This window comes from Leopardus geoffroyi, chromosome B2 (assembly GCF_018350155.1).
Source record: "Leopardus geoffroyi isolate Oge1 chromosome B2, O.geoffroyi_Oge1_pat1.0, whole genome shotgun sequence".
NCBI classification, from domain to species: domain Eukaryota; kingdom Metazoa; phylum Chordata; class Mammalia; order Carnivora; family Felidae; genus Leopardus; species Leopardus geoffroyi.
In genome coordinates this window covers 47335586-47357693 of record NC_059332.1, presented here as the reverse complement: position 1 = coordinate 47357693, position 22108 = coordinate 47335586, and the positions used below count along the sequence as shown (strand labels likewise).

The following is a 22108-nucleotide window of genomic DNA, read 5'->3' as shown; positions in this document are numbered from 1 at the left end:
GAAATTTGTGGTGACTTGTGTTTCCCATTTGTGCAGTTTGAGCTGCCTATAAATCTGCCACTTATTACCAGTAGCTTTGATTCTATAACAAAAATAGTTGAAAGAATAGTATAATAAACAGCTGCCATACCCTTCACCTGGATTCACTGACAACATTTTATCATATTTGATCTCTTTCTTTCGGAGCTAGATTTTTTTTTTAAATCCCAGGTTGCTACATTGTTTAAAAGACAAAAGTACGCAAATGGCATATATTCAAGAAAGTCTTATCCTCATCCCTGTCTCCATTGTTTTTAGGTCATTTAAGAAAAGTTAGTTTCTGATTATTTTTCCTGTGTTTCTGTTTGCAAAATAAGTAGAGATCTATGTTGACATATACTACTTTTCTCATTCTCCTGCATGTATAGTGTAAATTTTAAATAGTTTCTCCTAGTTTGTCATTTCTATTTTGACTATTTATCAAACTTAATTTATTTTTCTTTTATTACCTCTAATTTTGGAGTTTCTGAGTTTTGGAAGGTTTTTCTCATGTCCAGGTCATAAAGAAACTAAACCATGTTTTCTTTTCTTTTTTTAAAGTTTATTTATTTACTTTAATGTTTGTTTATTTATTTTGAGAGAGAGGAAGAGACAGAGAGAGAGAGAGAGAGAGAGAGAGAGAGAGAGAGAGAGTAGGAGTGTCTGCCTGCGAGCAGGGGAGGGGCAGAGAGAGAGAGGGAGAGAGAGAATCCCAAGCAGTCTCTCTACTGTCAGCATGGAACCCAACTCGGGGTTCGATCCCACAAACCGCAAGATGATGACCTGAGCTGAAATCCAGAGTTGGACACTGAACTGACTGAGCCATCCAAGAGCCCCACCATTGAAAATGGCTTAGGATATGGCCACATTTACAGTTTTGAAAGAGCACTCTACTCTGGAAAGAGCACTTTCCTTTTTAAAAGTTTATCTATTTATTTCAGATCAGTTTGGAGTTTATTTTGGTGTAAGGTGTGAGGTATGAATCCAGTTTTATTTTACTTTTATTCAAATTGCTATCCAGTTGTCTCCTTAAATAAATTGCAATTTATTTAAAATTTCATCTTTACTTCAGTGATTTGAAATGTAATTTTTGACGTTATTTTAAACTTTCCTAGGTACTTGTTATTTCTGGAATTTTTTTTTCTATCTCATTGTTCTGCATAATCACTTACCATTACTATACTATAAATTATATAATCTTCATAGTATGTTTTATAATGGTGGGGTTAATCTCTCATTTTACCTTATATTTTCAGAATTTGTATTGCTATTCTTAGGTATTTATTTTCCCCATAAGCCCTATAATAAACTTTTCTAGCCCCAAGAAACTGCTGAAAGCAAATAGAGCAAAATGCAGCAAAAATTCTAATGAAACAACTAGCAACAATTCAAATGTTGGCTCTTTGTGCAATAATCTGGAACTAAAACCTGACATCTAGTGTTCACTGAAATAACTTCATGGTACTAACCAAACATCTGATATTCTTATACTATAAGCAATGCTTTTTAAAACCTAGAACAGGGGCACCTGGGTGGTGCAGTCGGTTAAGCGTCCGACTTCATCCAGGTCACGATCTCGCGGTCCGTGGGTTCGAGCCCCGCATCAGGCTCTGGGCTGATGGCTCAGAGCCTGGAGCCTGTTTCCGATTCTGTGTCTCCCTCTCTCTCTGTCCCTCCCCCGTTCATGCTCTGTCTCTCTCTCTGTCCCAAAAATAAATAAACGTTGAAAAAAATTAAAAAAAAAACAAAAAACCTAGAACATATTTTACCTTGGAAAAATGTAGATGTTAGTGAAAGAGAAAGCTTAACGTAAACTAGAAAGAGGAATACTGAGACACTATTCTCTCTTTATAATTTTTTAATATCACAAGGGCAGGAATAAGAGAAGTAGAAAAGGGGCACCTGGGTGGCTTAGTTGGTTACGTGTCCGACTCTTGATCTTGGCTCAAGTCCTATCTCACGGTTCCTGGGATGCAGCCCCTGTATCGGGCTCTGTGCTGGCAGCACGGAGCCTGCTTGGGATTCTCTCTCTGTCCCCCTCTCTCTGCCCCTCCTCTGCTTGTGCTCTCTCTCTCTTTCTCTCAAAATAAATAAAAAAAAAATTTTTTTAAAGAGGAAGTGAAAAAAAATGCACTTAAGAAAAAAAAATTCTCGGGGCGCCTGGGTGGCGCAGTCAGTTAAGCGTCCGACTTCAGCCAGGTCACGATCTCACGGTCCGTGAGTTCGAGCCCTGCGTCAGGCTCTGGGCTGATGGCTCAGAGCCTGGAGCCTGTTTCCGATTCTGTGTCTCCCTCTCTCTCTGCCCCTCCCCCATTCGTGCTCTGTCTCTCTCTGTCCCAAAAATAAATAAACATTGAAAAAAAAAAAAGAAAAAAAAAAAAAAGAAAAAAAATTCTCTTGAGAAGTGAACAAAATAGAAACAAGTCTGATAACATACATGATTCCAGCACTGCTGAAGTAAGAGGCGGTGAAGAAAAGAGGAGAGACCGAGAGTGGTTACTTTCCCTCTTTACTTTCATTTTTCGGTGTAGTAAGAGCCACAATGAGAAAAGCAAGAGGGTATAAGTGATTGGTGTTTTTTTTTTTTTAAGTTTATTTATTTATTTTGAGAGAGAGAGAACAGGGAGGGGCAGAGAGAGAGAGAGAGAGAGTGGGAGAGGGAGAGAGAATCCCAAGCAGTCTCCATGCTGTCAGTGCAGAACCCCATGTGGGATGCGAAGTTACAAACGGTGAGATCATGACCTGAGCCTAAACAAAGAATCAGATGCTTAACCAACTGAGTCACCCAGGCACCGCCAGTGATTGGGTTTTATAGTTGGAGCAAAGGTTTCTAAGAGAGATTGAGAAACATGGGCTTTTACAAACTTGGGAAAATGGAACTATGCTGTTAATTCTAGCTGCACTAAGAGAACAGTGTCCCCACTGAAATAATTTTAATGCAAACATGCCAGCCTGAAAGGAAGAAATCATTTCTACAGTTGGTGCTACACTCTTCCATCGTACGTTCATTTTCTCCCTGTCCCTAGTGTGTACTGAGGGTAGAGAACAGATACAAAACTTCAGGTTTTGTCACAGACAACTTAAGGACATTTAATTCATAGTTACTTCATATTCTTTCTCAAAATTCAAATCACCCAACAAAAACTAGTGATTAAAAATGCAAAACGAAGAGAATCAAAACTTGTAATATTAAATGAGATTCTGTTTTAGAGGATGTATAAGTGTCACCCCAAATTGCACTTCCTTATGTTGTTCCGAAAATTTGAGCAGATTAAATTCTCATTTGTCCTTCTGTATTTTCCCCTAGTTGTTCTTAGGCAGGGTGAATATTCATTCTTGCAAAACTACACAGACCTTTGCAAAACAGGACAAGTACCTGTCTCAGGCGAGCTGAGCATGTTACCCATATTGACTCCTTTCACCATGTGTAGCCATGGGCACACCATGAAGTACTTGCTACCATTCACCAGACTCCTCTTTTCCCAGTAAAAGCCTTTATGCTGCTTTCAGAACTATTTGCCTATGATTTCCTCTCTTCACAGTTGAATTTTAAATAGATGATACAGACTTTTCTGTGATTGCTTTGCATTGCTTTGCATTTGGTGTTATCATGTACATCTTTTCCATATCAAGCAGTTTTCTGGTGTTCTGTAGAGTTTCACTGAATGGCTGCCCTGTATTTAATCAGTGAGTTACTTAAAATATTTAGTTTACTTTTTTAATCTTAATGAACAATGTATAATGAAATCCTTTTATTAAATCTTTGTAGACTTGCTATTATACCAGTAAGATACATTATTTTTTTAATGTGGACTCATTTTTGAGAAAGAGAGAGAGGGAGAGGGAGAGAGAGTGAGCAGGGGAGGGAAAGAGAGAGAGAGGGACAGAAAATCCGAAGCCAGCTCTGTGCTGACAGTAGAGAGCCAGATACGGGGCTCAAACTCATGAACCGTGAGATCATGACCTGAGCCGAAGTTGGACTTTTAACCAACTGAGCCACCCCGGTCCCCCAGTAAGATATTTTTAGAAGTGGAATTCTTGGGTGAAGGGAATATGTGTCCCCCTGCCCCCCGAATTGCAGGTCTGTTTTCTGTTAATAGGTGTTTCAGATGGCAGTGTAACATACATACAGAAGAGTGCATAAATTATAATTCTAGAGCTCAGTGAGCTTCCCAGAGTGAACATACTTTCATGACCTACCTGGGTCAAGAATCAGCACATTACCAGAAATAGAAGCCACTTCCATCCTCTTCTTGCTGCCATCCTGAAGGGTGACTGCTTCCTAATTTCTAAGGCTATAGATTTATTTTGCCTGGTTTTGAACTTGATACAAACAGAATCATACTGCATGTCTTCTTGTTTCTGGCTTCTTTTTCGTACATGTATTTAAAATATTTGATAGGGCAATGTAAACTTTTCATTCCTTACATATTCTTGTCTTCTCAGCATAATTTGACACCATTGACCATCCCTGTTTTGATATTTTTCTCCTTTCTGATTGGTGACAGTCACCTCCTGGCTTTTCTCCTGCCTTTGCTACTCTCTTTCCCATTCCAGAACCTTCTCCTTCACTCAACCTTACATTGTTGATGTCCTCAAGGCCCCTTCCTAGGCATGCTCAGCCAAATACATGGCTTCGGTTACCATCTATGTTTCTACCACTCGTAAATTTAAACCTCTGTTACGGACAATTTCCCTGAGACACAACTTGAACCTATCACTTAATAGGTTTTAAAACTCAACATCCCCAAACTGAACAAACAATCCCTTCTGCTCCCAGTTGCTTCACATCTGGTTTTGTTTCAGTATTTCTTCCCTCAGTGAAAAACACCACCAGCCACGGGTTTCACAACATAGACACCTACCGTAGACACCATAGACACCAAGGAGGCATTCTTGACATGTCTGTCTCAGTATATCCTGTGGCCATGAAATCCTGACACCTTTTCCTCCTAAATACCTGTGGTAATGGTTCGCTTCTCACCAACATCATTACCTGCATTCAAAGCCAAACTAAACTTGGATCACCTCTTGCCTAGACTATTGCAATACCCTCCCGATTGATTTACAAACAGATGAATAGTCTGCTTAAAACTCTTCAACACTTTGTATGTCATACTGAAATTTCTTAAGTCAGCATTAAGGACCCAGTCCCTTCCTACTTCTTGAGTCTCTCTCTCTTCTTGCCGTTCTCTCCTTACTCCAGATATTTCTCCACACATTCCTTAAAAGAGCTAGAAACAGAGTTGAAAGTTGAACTATTATATCCAACATGGTTATCTGGAAAATAAAATTTAAAAAATATATATATATATATAAACTTGCAGTGAAAATTGATGGAAAAAAATCTCTTTCAAAATACGGAGCCCATTTTGGGGCGGGGGTGGTGGTGAAAAATTCAGAAAGCAATTAGATAAAAGAGTAATTGCCCCCAAAGAGTTTCAAGCTGTTTGGGGCCAATTAGCATAATGAGTAACAGTACAGGCTTCAGAATATGACAAAATCTGGATCTGATCATGATGTGGCCACTTAAAACCTACGTAACATTTGCTGAGTCCTAACACCTCTGAGCCAGAATTCTCAAAATAAGATAATTCCTATCCTTCACAAAGATTAAGTTATATATATCTACATTTGGCACAACTATCAGTACACCGTTAAATTTTAAATAAACTGTAGGCAATTATTATTTAGAATAAAGTAAGGCTATAATATTATTGCCATATACCAGATAGGAATAACCCTTGTTTAATCAATGCTGAACATAATAAGCATCCCTGGGGCAGAACCTAGACCATATTCCCCCAAGGGCTTTATGGACTCTGATTCCTTGGTGCTCTTCCCTTGGGACCAAGAATAAGTTTCCAGGTAACCAGTCACTCAGGATGGCTGAGTAAAAATAAGCATATATTTACTCCCAAGGAGTCTTGTTTTTTTATTAAAATGATTCTTTCAGTTTGTTTACTTCTCTCAGAATAAACACTTAAAATTGAATCTCCCTTTATCTTTGTAGTTGGGATTCTATGACCTCTGTTGGGATAAGAAAATAATATTTTCTGTATGGCTAAATCAACTTTATACAGACTAGACAAATCCAACTATTGTGTTTCTGCCTGCTTTTATTGCAAATGGGAGAACACAGCTTGTGATGCTTACCTCTTCCTTTGCAGTCCTTGAAAAATTTATGTATATATATATGTATACATATATATATATACACATTCATACATACACACATACACACACAAGTAATTGGAAACCAAATTAAAAAAAAATAATGATAAAAGACTAATGAAAGTATTTATTTAAGCATTTAAATTTCCTTTACGAAAAAGATACATGATTTAGTGAAAAAAAAATAGATTGAAATCAAAATAAGAGCATTCTGGTTTGACATCTAACACTGATTATATTATCTTGAAGATGTAATTTATTTTCCCCGATCCTTAAATTTTTCATATTCAATGCAAGTTTATCATCTTATCAAAATTCTATGAGTTTATACATATGCATATATAAATATGAAAGGAATGTATATATAGATGTATCTGTGAAAATGGTTATATGCGCATCTGCGTTCACACCCACAGACATCCTCTGTTTCTAGTATTTAAAATGCCCACATCTTCATTCCTCAATCCAAGACAACTGAGCAGTGGGAACTTTTTAGAAATGCAAATTCTCAGGCCCTACCCCAGAGGTACTGAATCAGGGGTTGTGGGGGAGACACTCCACCATCTGTGTTGCAACCTGCCTTCCAGGTGATTCTGAAGTGCACTAAAATGTGAGAACCACTGCATTCGAACATTCCCAGGGAAGAACCATAGGCTGGAGTTGTAAGCAGAAATGGAGAACCAGTAATTAAAGGGGGAAACGCAGGATATTCTACAGACAACTTGGGTGAGAAGTGGTAGGAACGGTTTAGGGAGACACAGCAGAGGCAGGCACAGGGGAGTGTTCTTTATGGTAGTAGGGAATTGGTATGGCTGTAAAAATACGCTGCAGAAGCCAGAGGGGCAAGAATAAAGCTGTAGCCACATGCTCACATGTTAAATCACTGTTCTCATGCAGTCATTTCTGCAATTGTGCTAAGAATTGCTGGATTTAGAACCTTTTTCCTGCAGTGGATCCCAGAGGAAGATAATGATCCTGTTCTCAGCCATAGCTATCTCTGACCCCTAGTTATTTACTGTAGAAACCTGAGACAGGAAGATTTAAGGCTTCTCAGGCTGATCCTGTGTATCTTTTCCAGAATGTTTTCAATAACCCAAGATTCTTCTGATTCCAGGTTGAATTTCCCCCTCATTGGCAGCTTGGGAATATCTGTGTTCAGGGAAAGGAAGAAAATTCCTGGAGTTTCAATGGGCTACAGGTAAATTTGACCAGAGAAAGTTGCAGGGATGAGAATAAGCCTATGAAAACGACAAGGCAAGAACTCAGCATGGACACTCTTCAGGAGGCTTATGGATGCCCAGTTGTCATCCAGGACATTACCCTGACAGGGGAACCCCTGGCTTTGTAACTTCCTGGCCAGTGTAAGGGCCACCAGCTTGCAATAACCTTTTCTGCGATGCTCTGGCAAGGTATAGCCATGGCACATGGTGGCAAACTGATCTGTGAGAGACCAAGAGACTGGGTTTCCCTTGTCATCGCGGACACATACACTGGGGAAGCAAGAGATGAGGTTCACGATGTACCGGAGACACTGTTCATTGCCACCCCGCGACCAAGTCCTGTTGAGAAGATCAGCGTCAGCAACACTCAGGTAAGTCAGTTGTGGGGAAGAACCCATTCTAGAAGAAAACAACATGAGAAGGAACGTGAACGTGGGATCATATGAATACAAACAGCTGCTTCACTTTCTCCACTGATTCAAACTGAGAAACCATTCCAGAGATCGTGCTTAACAAATACCAAAATATTTTCAATGAATTAGAATCTGTCACTTCCCACTTATGAACATCATTTAGGGTTTCATTTCTGATAGGGCAAAATACTCATATCAAATTTAAGTCTTTCCTTTCAAATTTATGCCTATTTCTTATTGTCTTCAGTGTAGATTAGGGCAAGTATTTCATTTTTCTGTAAAACAATTCTGACTTGTTCTTAATTTTTCTTTAATGTTTATTTATTTATTTTGAGAAAGAGACAGATAGAGTGAGAGTAGGGGACAGGCGGAGAAAGAGAGGGAAACACAGAATCAGAATCAGGCTCCAGGCCCTGAGCTATCAGCATAGAGCTTGACATGGGACTTGAACCCACGAACCGTAAGATCATGACCTGAGCTAAAGTTGGATGCCTGACCAACTGAGCCACCCAGGCACCCCAGCCAACTTGTTCTTATAAAGTCTTAAGTCTGTTGACACTCTTCTGAAACCTGAACAACTCCAGATTCTTGGGTCCCTAATCTTTTCCTTGGTTAAAAAAATAAAGTAGTAGAATAAAACTTACATCTTTCTGCATCCATGGCCAGAAGAGAAATAAAAATGCTGGACATTCTAGGAATATATAGATGCTCAAGAAATGCTAGTTTTTCTTACCTTCCCCTGAAAGATCTGGAAAAATGTCTAAAAGTTCATGGTATTGAGATAAAAAGATAGGAATTGGTACAATTACTAAGGACTGAGATGGGATTACTTAGTTAAGCCTATGGGGCTGGTTTTGCCTCAGAATTTGTTTTCATTCTTGAAGTTATCAATGTCATAAGACCATCCTGTATGTTCATTAAGAGACTGCTAATGCCATTCTTGATATGATCTTTATAAAGTACAAGTTTGTGTTTTCTTTTCATTAGTGGCTCTGCAGTGTTAGCTCACATTTTAGGCATACTACGGGCTTTGGAACTGGGCCAACTGTCTAACCACTAAGCTTGGGTAAAAAATAAATAAATACAAGCAATAACTGGCTTAATAGAATTCTTAATTTAATTTTTTAAGATGAACTTTATTTTTTTTTTAAGTTTATTTATTTTGTGAGAGAGAGCAAGGGAGGGGAAGAGAGAGAGAGAGAGAGAAAAAAAAAAAAAAAAATCCCAAGCAGGCACCACACTGTTAGCACAGAGCCTGAACTCAGGGCTCGATCCCATGAATCGTGAGATCATGACCTGAGCCGAAATCAAGAGTCGGTAGCTTAACCAACTGAGCCAGCCAGATGCCCGGAAAAACAAAGGCTGAGAAACCTAAGGCAGAGATGTCACTGTAAATAAAAACATTGCTAAGACCAGTGTTTTAGGAATAGTTGTCTTAGTAGTTACATATATGACCTTGTATCTGAAGGGCAGGGTATCCAAATTAAGAGTATATGAAGTTTGATAATGACTTAGGCGCTAAAGACAGTATCTTCCTAATGCAGAAGGGAGCAATTGATTTAAATTTAAATTCAATTAAATTTAATTTAATTTTAGAGACAGCGAGCATGAGTCGTGAGCATCTGTGCACGAACACCAGGTGAAGGTGGTGAGGGAAGGGTGGAGGAAGACGGAGAGAGAGAATCTTAAGCAGGCTTCATGCCCAGCATAGCACAGAGCCATATGTGGGGTTTGATCTTACAACCGTGAGATCATAACCTTAGCTAAAATCAAGAGTTGGACACTTAGCCGACTGGGCCACCCAACTGCCTCAGAAGGGAAGCGATTTAAATCAAAATCCGATTTTAAAAGGCCTGACTGGGGATGGAAAAAATTTTTAAATAACATTTCAGGGATATGACAGTAAACAGACTGGGAAACTCTAAAACTCTAAAGGAAAAATAGCCTTGTTTCTTCAGTAAAAAGTAATGTAAGAAATAAAAAAGATGAATGGGGAACCCATATATCAAAAAAAAAAAAAAAAAAACTAAAGAGGCATTAATCAATTGCAATATATGAGCTTTATTTAGGTGCTTATTCAAAACAAACTGCTAAAAGTATTACGATAGTTTGGGAAATGTAACTACTCACTGGTTTAAGGAAATATTGACAAAATTTTAAGATATTGTAGAGCAAAGGGCTGGTGCAGCAGACCTAAGGACTCTATCTTTAGAAAAGCCTGCTTGTGGGGCGCCTGGGTGGCTCAGTCAGCTGAGGGTCTGACTCTTCATTTCGGTTCAGGTCATGATCTCATGGTTTGTGAGATTGAGCCCCATGTTGGGTTCAAGAATGACAGTGCAGAGCCTGCTGGGGATTCTCTCTCTCTCTCTCTCTCTCTCTCTCTCTGTCCCTGTCCTGTTCATGTTCTCTCAGTCTCTCTCTCAAAATTAATAACTAAACATTAAAAAAAAAAAAAGAAGAAGAAGCAAAAGAAAAGCCTGCTTGCCAGGTTGGCCCTTGGCTGGTATCTGGCAATTTGGATTTCTGCCGGTGTCCTGCCATTCCCAGACCTGATAGGAGTTGAAACTCACTGTGCCTGTTTGTAACAGTCAATGTGATTTATGATGAAAACCTGCCTTCCTTCTGGAAGTCTAAAAAATTGGTATGTGCTAGACAGAGGGTGCCTCCAATAAAAATCCTGTATATGTTGTGACAACTTATTGCTGGGGAAATCAAGTGTGTTTTGTGTGACTCCATTGGGGAGGATTCAGGAAAGCTTGTCCCTGGTTTCCTTTGGACTTTGCCAATGCACATTTTTCTTTGTTGATTTTGCTTTGGAGTGTATGTATGCTGAGTCCTATGGGTCCTTCTAGCCAATTAGTGAGCCTGTGGGTGGTCCTGGGGACCCCTGACACAGAAGTGATATTAGTATAGTGTGTGTGTGTGTGTGTGTGTGTGTGTGTGTGTGTGTGTGTTTAAAAATAATCCTTATCTTTTGGAGACATATATTAAAATACTTAAGAATTAATGGGCAAATCTCTGAGATATTTCCTTCAGAATAATTAGCAGATGGGGTATGGATGAAACAAGATTAGCCATATATTGATGGGAGGTTCGTTATAGTAGTCTCTCAGCCTTTGTATGTGCTTGGAAATTTTCATAACTGAAAAAAGTAAAATAAAAGTAAAGTCCAGTTGTTTTATGTGATTTAAAGTGCTCATTCTTCTTTAGGTTTTGTCTTGTTTTGCTCAAAAATTCCCTCACTATACTCCATAGAAGAAAAAGTAACATTCACTGAGGTGGATACTTTTTCAATATATCATGTTTCATTTCTTTACATAGTATATGTAAGGAAGATATTATAGGTTAATTTTCAAAAAGAAGAAATTGATTGAAGCTCAGAAAGATGAAGCAGAAAGGAAAGTAACTAGCAAATGGCACAACAAGGGCTTCCCAGTGAGAAAGATAGAATATAGATACAAAGTAACAAATCTTTTGAAGACTGGATTCTGGAGACAGAATCAGGAATTATTTCCTGGCTCTGCAATTTACTCCTGTGTGTTACTTAAACTCTGTTCAAAAAGGGAATGCCACAGTTAAAGGAATCTAGACATAATATACATAAAACATTTAGTGCCTGGCATATAAGAGCTCCACACAAATCAGTTATTTACCCTCATCCTTGAAACATGAAAAAAAAAAAACAAAAACAATAAGCACTTTGGGCTCAGACAACAGAAGCTAGTTAGAATTATCTGCAGGAGGAGCATACAGGAATAATTTTTCTGTGTGTACTGTGAAAATACAGGACTCCTGAGTCTGTTTATCACTAGGCACAAAGACTCCGGTTTGATTTTGCAAAACATTATGAGCAGCCAAGCACAGCAGAAACAATTAAACACACACAGATCCACAGGTGCATACACACAGAGACAAATCTAGACCCCGTGGCTCTAATCCAAGGTACCCAAATGTTCCTTAAAAATACCATGTATTCTAGGTACTACTATTTGTACTCCTATATAGTAAGTCCTATCCCACATGTAGAAACTTAGTTTACATACAGGGAACTGGTGTTCGGCAGAGTTGAAAGAGGAGAAAAATAAACGGCCTTGAAGGAGGTTAGCTTTACATCTAACTGCTTTGAGTTGGCAACAGCTTTGGAAACATCATATAATTCACTCTGCAGCCCTGTACATGATAAGAAATAATGAAAAATGTGGGTATTTTATTCGAAAACACAAAAAGGAAATTTGTTGCAGTATTTTTATACTAATTATCATCAACACCACCAGTTTGCCACCTTGCATTCTCCTAACCACTATATACTTACATATGAATTATTACAGTTACTCCTTGCCTGATTTTCAAACATTGTGTGGGATTTTCAAATCCCCATCATATTGTTCATCACGATCATGGTCTCCCATTAATATTTCTGATGAGAATATCCCTTAGGAATTTGGAATTGCTTGTGGGATTTTCTTGATTTTTCTGACTTTCCAGACTGATCTTACACTCTTTAAGGTAAGAGAAATTTTATAACTATGAAATTCTACAATCTAATATACAGCTAGAAGTATAAAAGAGCTCAGATTGATTTGGCATGACATTCTGACTTAAAGACTTTTCCAGCCTCTTGTCCTAGATTCCTGTTACAGAAATATCAAGGTATAGGGGCGCCTGGGTAGTTCAGTCAGTTGAGTGTCTGACTTTTGATTTCAACTCAGGTCATGATCTCACAGTTGGGGAGAGGGAGCCACATGTTGGGCTTTGCACTGACAGTGTGGAGCCTGCTTGGGATTCCCTCCCTCCCTTTCTCTCTGTTCCTCCCCCACTCATGCTAGCTCTCTTTCTCTCTCTCTCAAAATAAATAAATAAACTTAAAAAAATATATCCTCAATAACAAATCCCCTCCCCCAAAAGGAGTATCAAGGTATAAACTATACTCCTAAGGTATAAATGTAGGAGTATCAAGGTATAAACTTACTTGTATCCTACACATTTATCACAGCTATACTATATTATCTATAAATCTTTATTCAGTACTTGTCATATGTAAAGCCCTATGCTGGGCACTGTGTCACAGTGAGACAAGAATGGTACTGTCTCTGTTCGTCAATGATGAAGCTCATTGCATGGAATGTTAGCTTCTATTTACTGAGAACTGACTTGCTCTCCTTTTCCAAAATCCTATTGGCTCTCTCCTTTCCAGTCTGGGTCTTTCCAGTTGGATCCCCTCGAAATTGACTTTCCCACTTCCATCCATATCTAATGGCTTTTTCCCTCCTTCCAGTAAGTCACTTCTTGAAGAATACATAAATGCAGGAATGGAAAGCCATATTGAACACAGTCTGGTATCAGAGCCATGGCTTCTCCCTCAGGGAGTTAAGTCTAAGAAAAGATAAGCAGGTCTTCAAGTTAATGCTATTAAAAATTATAGATGCTGTGGCTAGAATCCCATAGAATAGCCCGAATTACATCTAAGTAATTCAAAAGACTATGAGGAAAAAAAACAGCTTGTGCTAACCAAGGGTATGGTAGTTCAAACAGAATTTCTTTTTACTAAATTAGACTGAACTAATTCTTTATGAAATTTAGACTAACATTTCTTTGAAAAACCTTTTTAAATTATAAGATGCAACAGAGAAAACTATGTAACAAACGCTTAGCTTAATGATTATTTTAAGTACTACTAATGCCACAAAGAAATTTACTTACCCCCTTCTATTTAATACTCTCCCAATCACAATTCCCTCACTCTCCTCTAATAATAACCATTATCATTTTTATGACAATCACATCCTTGTAAGTTTTACTATGCAAATGTGAGTCCTTAAACACTCTTAGATTTTGTCCACTTTTTGTCTGGTAAATAATTTACAGATTTTCTTTCAGTGCCTAGCTCCCCTACACCCACCTTTAAAAATTCTTTCAATTTATTTGTAAAGAATCCAGTTTGCTGGGTAGAATTTCCATAGTTTGGATTCTGCTGATTATCCTTCCATGGTATTGTTGACCATGTCCTTCTGTCCATTGTATAGACTACCATTTTAACAAATGATTTTCTCCTTTCCCACAGAAGGAACTTTCACTAATCGTCCTGCCTTCATCCATCCTACCTCCTTCGGAAGGCAGGAGTTGTTCATTGGATAAGACAGAACTCAGGCCATTTAACCACAGTTGATTGGAGTATAGTAACAGTGGGCAGGCTTCTGAAACTTTTAGCTCATGTCAACAAGCTCTCTCATGTGCATGCAGCTAGTAGTGAACAAAAGGGCCTGGTCTGTCTGTCTGCTATATACTTCTTTATTCCTGGCCTTTGCAAGGCCAACACAAGGAATTTGGCTCTTCCTAGTAGGTTAGTGGGTTAACCATCATTTAATATTGTTTATGGATGGCTCTTAGATTAAAAATGACAAAGGCATTCCTGGGCAGAGTGTGCTGTTGCTCTGAACACCCATCACTAAGGTAGCTATGCTGCCTAATGCTTAATCTATCCAGGCAGCCCAACAGTGGCTCTGTGGCATAAGATAAAAGATTGACCATTTCTATGGCAGTAGATAGGCTTCTGAAGTTGTTCATGATTTGGGGATGTTATGGAAGCAGCACTTTTTTAGATGCTCTGATTAAAAATAGATAAAGATACTGATGACTCCTCAGAAGCTATTCAATATTCTAAAGAGAGGGGTACCTGGGTGGCTCAGTTGGTTAAGTGTCTGACTTCAGCTCAGGTCATGATCTCACAGTTGATTCAAGCCCCGCGTTGGGCTCTGTGCTGACAGCTCAGAACCTGGAGCCTGCTTCAGATTCTGTGTCTCCCTCTGTCTCTGCCCATCCCCTGTTCATGCTCTATCTCTCTCAAAAATAAATAAACATTAAAAAAAATCAATATTCCAAAGAGATTATAGTTCTTACCATAGAAGCCTACAGCCAAGAGGCCACATCAGAAGCTAAAGGTGATGCCTGCACTGATTACATACTAAATGAGGGGCCTTTACCACTCCAGTTATTTTACGTAGTATTAACTTACATCTGTCACCATCAAACTTCAGGAAAGATGGTTGTGTCAATTTAAATGACCATAACTGACTCATGATTAACAGCTCAGCCTTCTGGAAAAAAATACTGGCAAAGAAAAAAAAAAAAAAAATACATCCTTCTGGATGTTCTCTTCCTAATGATGGGTTCAGGTGATTTGAGGATAGTAGGCCTATAGCACCATAATGTATACAGTTACTGCCATGATTTTTCACACCAAGGAAGAGATACTCATTTTCACATTAAAGTAATAATGATGAGAAAATTTTCCTAGGTTGGCTAAGTGAGTGGTAGAACCATGTCTCACTTCTAACCAGCATAATTGGGGTAAGTCTGTAAAGCTGGGAGACAGTTTAGAACTTCCACTATAAGGTCATTTTGAGCATTTCCAAATGGATTTCACAAAACGCCCCAAGTCTTTAGGTTATGAATATGCATTAGTCATTGCTTGTAGGTTGAAGGGAGTAGTTAAGATGGCAGAGTAGTAGGGAGGCCCTGGGCTTGCCTTGTCCCTCAAACACAGCTAGATCAACATCAAACCATTGTGGACACCTAGGAAGTCATTGTTTGCAGGTAGATAGAAACTTTTCCTGTGAGAGGGCTTCAGCTATTTGTTGATGAAAAAAAATTACCAGACTTTAAATTTCTAACATGGGGACCCTGCCTTCCTGTCACATGATCAAGAAACTCATTTTCAATGGAATAGTTAGAAATAGTAACTTTGTTGACTGTATTACCCACCAGTCAGTATGTAAAGTTGAAAAAATGATATACTGAAGCTGAAACTGTCCATCTACACTATTAGAAACTCTTTTTTTTAAAATGTTTATTTATTTTTTAGAGAGAGAGTGAGCAGGGAAGGGACAGAGAGAGAATCCCAAGCAGGCTCCATGCTGTTAGCACAGAGCCCGACATGGGGCCTGAACTCATGAACGTTGAGGTGACGCCCTCAGCCAAAACCAAGATTTGGGTGCTTACCTGACTGAGCCACCCAGGTGCCCCATCACACTGTTGGAAACTCTGAATGTATTTTTGTCTTGGCTAAAAGTTCTTCCACTAGCATTGATAACCATGCAGTTGTCTCCTCAGAGCTCAAATATACTCTTATTTTAATCATGTCAGGATAACCTATGCAGATCAGTTAACTATCTCTTTCTAGAATCATTTGCTTCAGAAAGAAGAGAAGACCTACCTATTGGCTTATACTTAAGTTAGAGTCATTTTAAAAGATTGTGACAGGAAATGATTAAGGGTAATAAATAAAAATATGCTGATATTCATTGATATCCATATTACAGTAACATTGAGGGAAAAAAAAGTCACCTAAAAGCAGCCTCATTTAAATGGCCTCCACATACCCCAATGCCAAGCCTCATTAGGAGTAAAACGTGAGTTTTTTTTTTTTTTTTTACAAAACTGTAGTACATAAATTGTAACTATATAAAATGTATATGTGTATATATATATATGAATTTGTGTGCTTAATATAGGTCATATCTATTTAACATACATGACAAAAATGAGAACAAAAAAGACTGCTTAGACTCACACCTATCTCACCTTGTATTTGAAAAACTTGATCCCAGTTGATAACATCATGTTCTTCCAACAGCTGTCGGTAAGCCCTGATATCCTTGTAGAACACAGCATAGGCATTAGTATAATGGTCCAGGTTATCCATCTCAGCCTAGGATGGAAGACATAATCATAAAAACATAAATATATCCTCTAGGTAACCCAAATCCTAGATAGATTAGATACCATTAGCTGTATATGTCTAGATAATTCACATTACCAGAGTTAGCCATCTATAAACAATGGCTAGATGGGAATGTGGCTAATATACTGTAGAAAGGGAAGAAACAGAAATTTTGGAACTTTTGCTTGATAATTCTTCTGGTATTTGGGAAGTGTTAAGATATTTCACATTTTTCTGGGATATTATTTATTTACAAAAATGAAATGCATATAATTTAATGGAGCCACCTACAAGAATCAAATGGAACTCTCAGAACTTTCCTAGTGTGGTCAGAGCAGCACACCTTTGATCACGTGAGCTTCTCTTTGGCCTTGAGGCAGAACAGGGCAGATGCCATCCTTTTCAACCTTCTTAGATATTTTTCCACATGGCCCAGCGTCATCGGTCACAAGGAATCATCTAACCAGTGGAAAAACTAGTACGCACAAGTATGTATGCCTCATGCTTCTAGAGATTATGAAACACTAAAGAAGCACTTAACGCATTTAGAGTAGTGGTTTTCTATGTCTGATACTCCAAAGCCAGTAAAATTAGAAACTAATGGTGACATGTGTAGCGTGTTAAGCTAACATACATGGCTATGATAGTTGTAATATCCCCTTTACCTAATCTTTTCTTTCTAGTTGATGTCAACTCGTATATGTTTTGGCGTTTCAAACCTGTACCTCCTTCTGTCGCCGGGTGATAACAGCTTTGAAGTCTGGCCATGAATCCACTACCACTTCCTTTTGAAAGGGATTCCCACGATTTATGTTCATCACAGCTCCATAAACCTGAGCCAGAGAACCCAGAGAGACAAGCCAATCACATTACTAACTATTCCAGTTACATGTTACAATTTTCACTTCTTCTGCTGTATAACTGAGGCCATGAGAAGGGAAATTATAAACATGTCCACACACATATATATACAACACGCACACATACAAACTTTTCTCTTGTTATTTCATCACTGTACATGAAAACTGATAGTCTGTGAAAGCCTGTGAAAACACTCCCCAAACTTAGGTTTTTACCATACAGCAGTGAGAAGTACCAAAACAATGGGGAGTCGATGGGTGCTTGGCACACAGGCCATAATAAATACTTACAGAATGCATCAGAATCTGATGTATGGATTTAGGGATTATATATCTTTTAAAAGTTCCACAGATAATTTTGATTCTCAGGTACTTTTGCTCCTTATTATACTCTCTGAAAATAACCTGTTAAATGCAGTGACTCCTTCAACCCTGAATTACAATTAAACATCACTGAGGGTAACCCCCTCTCCGAATAAAAGACCCCTGCATTTCAGATTTGATGGAGCAAGGCTCTATAAGCATTCCCGGAGGGTCATAACTATGTCTCATTCATTATTATATCCATGGAGTCTGATACAATGGATCAATTACTTGTTGACTAAACAGTACTGAATATTCGAATATTCGAATTCCCTTCTGCGGCCTTTCATATTTAGTCTCCACTAAGAATCAAAGATGCCTGCCCTACAAAACAACTTCCATATGTTGTGTGTGTTTACAGAGAAGAGAAAGTTGTGGAGACTGAGGAGAGTGAGCTATAGGCTAGTGCTCCTAGCAGCATCTTCATAACAGATAAAAACTGGAAACAATTGGAGTGTCCACCAACAGTGGAAAAAATGAATAAATGTTGGCACATTTATACTTTGGATTACAAAAAAAGAAACTTAATGTTGAGCAAAAGAAGGTAGACACCAAAAGATACTTACTGTGATCCAATTTACATTATACTCAAAAACAGACAAAACCAAATTATGGCTTTAGAAGTCAAGATAGCGGTTACTCTTGGGGAACAGGGAAAGGCAGTGTTTGGAAAAGAGCTTTGCAGGGTAAGGAGAAGTCGTGCCTGAAGTAATGTTCTTTCTTGACTGGAGTGCAGGTTATATAGATATTTGTTCTATGGAAATTCATTGAGCTACATAATTATGTACACTTTCTAGTATGTGTTATACTTCAGTGAAAACCAATTTAAATTCTAAGGGCATTGGAACCTACATTTTACCTCTTTCATCACATCTTTATTCAAATCACTCACCTCAATGACAACAACATTATTCAACTGTCTTCTGTCTTACCCAGCCTGGGACCTCACTCAAGTCTTCTCATAGACCATCTCTTTCCAAATTTAGTCTGGCTAATAGTAATGTGCAACATGGATCACAGTGAAAATCTGAGAAGTAAAGCCACCTGGAAGGGTCATGCTTGTTTCATTAATCATTAAATTCTGGGGCTGCTGATCCTACATATATATAGGCATAAGCTTATTAAAATGTCTATTCCCATGAAGAAACCATACATCTTTATTCAAAAATGGAACTTAGATGTGCTTGGAATGCTTAGAAGAATAGAAGGGAAAAAACCTTTCCAGTATTCAGATTGTGAAAGAAAAAAGGCAACCAACATGACTTGTTTGTAAGAGATTTGCAACCAACTGCAAGATTTCGCATTGGTTGAAAACTAAGAAACAAACTCTTCTAACAGCTGTTTATTTAAAGGGTGAGTGTTGAGAGGAGAGGGAAGTAGCTAGGGGAAGTAAGGATGCTGGAGGAATGAACAGTTGGAGTTTGTGGAGAAAATTTGGAGGAATATTTAATCACTGAAATACTATGATGAAGTAGGTGGGAGGATGGGTAAAATAGGTGATGGCACCAGGCCAATAAGGATGGCATTTGTGATGAGCACCGGGTTTTGTATGGAAGTGTGGAATCACTAAATTGTACACCTGAAACTAATATTACACTGTATATTCACTAACTGGAATGTAAACAAAAGCTTAACAAAAAGAAAAAAAAATGAGATTATAGAATACAGAGCCATGGCCTCCAAAAAATGGAGGAAGTGTGTACAATAAGACTATTTTTTATCTTTTTTATTCTCTAAAGGCCACAGTGTAACTGAAGGGGTATTTTGAAAGTATGGTCACAGAACCCAAGTCAGGCATTACATAACAATGAAATAATTGAAGTAAGATAAAAAGTGTCAAAGAAAAAGAGACTTTAGTGTATAGAAAACGAGTAATTGAGAGTGCCAAGCTAAGCAGCTATGAAAGAGAAGATTATACAAGGAAGACGTTGATTTGTGCCTACAGGCTTCATTTCTTTAAGTCTTACTTCAAATGGTGTTATGAGAGGCAAACATTAAAAACAAACAAACAAACAAACACCACACAGTTTAGGATCTGATAACTTGGATTTAAATCTGAACTCTAGCACTTAGATATAGGGAAGGCATTTAGTAACATCATCTGTAAAATCATAATGTAAACACCTGCCTATTCAGAGTATTAATATTCTAGAGGGATTAATAAGTTTTTATAAAGCTCAAATGAGATAGTGTGAAAGATATTTTGAAAATGATTATATACCATTCAGACCAACTCAACTAATCCGAATTCAGAGGTCTTTAAAAAATAAGATTTGAAAAGGTGGGGATTAAGAAGCAATTATTTTATAATGCTGCCAGTGACCAACCAACAAAAGTTTATTGAGTAACTATTTTGGGCAGAGCCCCATGGCAAGCACTGTATGAACGAGGAGTCCAAAAAAAAAAAAAAAAAAAAGACAACATCTGCACTTGGGAATCTGGTAGCTAAGTCGCTGTGGAAGAAGCAGTAGATATGAAATCAAAGGAACTAAGAACTGAGATTTACCTTGATTCTTTACTTGCTTTAACCTTTTTTGGACTCCAACTTAATTCATTTTTAAAATGGATTAATAGACATCTTACAAAGCTGGTGGAAGGATAAAATAAATTGAAACTATCTGTATGCTAAAGTACTGTCCAAATATAATATTTATAATGTAGGGGCCCATTATTTGTCTTGATGATCATAACATCTTAGATGACCCTGTGAAGGTCACCAAAACCTTTTTAGTTCTCTCCAATGAAAGAGTTGGCCAAACATTTATTCACTTTTGTGTCTGCATTCAGAATGGGAAATTTTGAGTCAGATTGTCCATTTGGTACTCTTTTAGTCATAATATTTCAAATTATCCCTCAGATTTTCTCTACCATGCACAGTTTAAGCATGATTGGTAGGGCAAGATGACTAAATTTAATCAACCCAGTACGGTGCTCCAGATCACTTTTGTTAAAAGTCTAGTGTAAATAAGAATTATCCAGCATGTGTGCTAAAAATACAGCTCCCTAGTCTCCATCCTTAGAAATCCTGATTCATTATATCTCTTCTGGGTTATTAGCATGCCACTCATATTTGCAGTTAAATGCTCTACCACTGAACTATAACTCCCGCCACTCACATTTGAAAACCACTATTGTAGGGCTATCTCCTTGGTCAACAAACTCAGCCCTCACAGACGATTTCTTTGCATTCTGCATTTTTTTTCTCCAAGTGCTTAAAATATTTTTAATCTCACATTTATTTGTAATCTTTGATTAATGTCATCTTCCACAGCAGCTCTGAGTTATCAGCAGGCCTTCATGGACTTTGAGAAGACTTCAACAGATAGAGGCTTAATGACCAATAAAGCCACTGAAAAGAAACTTCAAAAATAAAGATCTTGAAGTAATTGGAAAAACTTTATAATGACCCCTGAACCTCAGCTTCATCGTGAACCTAGATTATGTTCTTATGAGCAATACCACTTAATCCATACCCTTCTGCCATTAAAAAAAAAGTTCAGTTCAAAACTCGAGTTTGCTTTAGAAATAATCTAGTCCAGTACCCCCTAAATTTTCCTAGACATCATCTAAAGTGGCTGTCAAGAATATAATTACCTGGGCTGTATCTAAAATGCACGGGATCAGTCTCTGGCAGGAGGGGACTGGGAAACAGTATATTTAATAAGGGCTCTAAGAAAGTCTTGACATCAGAAAAATTTGGGAAACAGCTACAAGTCTGACATTATTTCACAGATAAATAAAATAAAGAAATAAAATCAAACTCTTAAATGTGTCATACCTTGAGTGACTCAGGAAAGTGACTCTTCAGCATTTTTTCCAGTATCAGTAATTTGGTAGAACAGTTTAGCACCGACATCTTCTCCAGGGCTCTAGCAATATTCCACACCTAATTAAAAACTTGAAAGTATAGTTTTAATTTTTGCTTATTAACATCTGAAGCTCCTGAGGAATATCCTTGAAATCCTCTTTTCACCGGGTGTAGTTCGGAATGCTGTGGCTCCCTTTGAAGAGGGAAGGAAACGATGGCAGTGGAATGGGTTCCCACTCAGGGAACACGTGGGAATAGAGAATGTTAATGACCTAATCCTGGAAAGAGGTGACTATCTACAGTGGGTTAAGTCTTGCTATTATACACATTCTGTGTACACTCAACTCTTCCTTTAAGACACCATAGCAGTTGTGATTTCATATTTGTTTGTGTTTTAATTAAGTCTGTCTCAAGTAGACTGTGAAGGAAGGCAGTGTGGGGGCACCTGGGTGGCTCAATTGGTTGAGTCCAGCTTCGGCTCAGGTCATGGTTTCATGGGTCATGAGTTGGGAGCACAGAGCCTCCTCTGTCTC

The 22108-nt window shown here is 38.1% G+C and overlaps 1 protein-coding gene across 1 annotated transcript; it reads right to left on the bottom strand.

The window, feature by feature from the left end:
- Positions 1 to 6443: 6443 nt before the first annotated feature.
- Positions 6444 to 21656, bottom strand: GLYATL3 (glycine-N-acyltransferase like 3). Its single transcript, XM_045498498.1, has 5 exons — positions 21546 to 21656; positions 17270 to 17377; positions 16406 to 16532; positions 11869 to 11995; positions 6444 to 7811 (listed from the first exon to the last, which is right to left on the bottom strand). The coding sequence occupies exons 1-5, from the start codon at positions 21621 to 21623 to the stop codon at positions 7385 to 7387; spliced, it is 867 nt and encodes a 288-aa protein (XP_045354454.1). The 5' UTR covers positions 21624 to 21656; the 3' UTR covers positions 6444 to 7384.
- Between the last annotated feature and the right edge of the window lie 452 nt (positions 21657 to 22108).

What these genes read in the sequence shown, in the direction of transcription:
- GLYATL3 (XM_045498498.1), bottom strand. Translation starts at nt 21,623, where the DNA reads ATGTCGGTGCTAAACTGTTCTACCAAATTACTGATACTGGAAAAAATG. An exon ending in ACTTTCCTGAGTCACTCAAG is followed by an intron (nt 17,378 to 21,545) that starts GTATGACACATT and finishes TCTCTGGCTCAG; the next exon opens with GTTTATGGAGCTGTGATGAA. An exon ending in TCAAGTTTTTCAAATACAAG is followed by an intron (nt 11,996 to 16,405) that starts GTGAGATAGGTG and finishes TATCATGTACAG; the next exon opens with GGCTGCAGAGTGAATTATAT.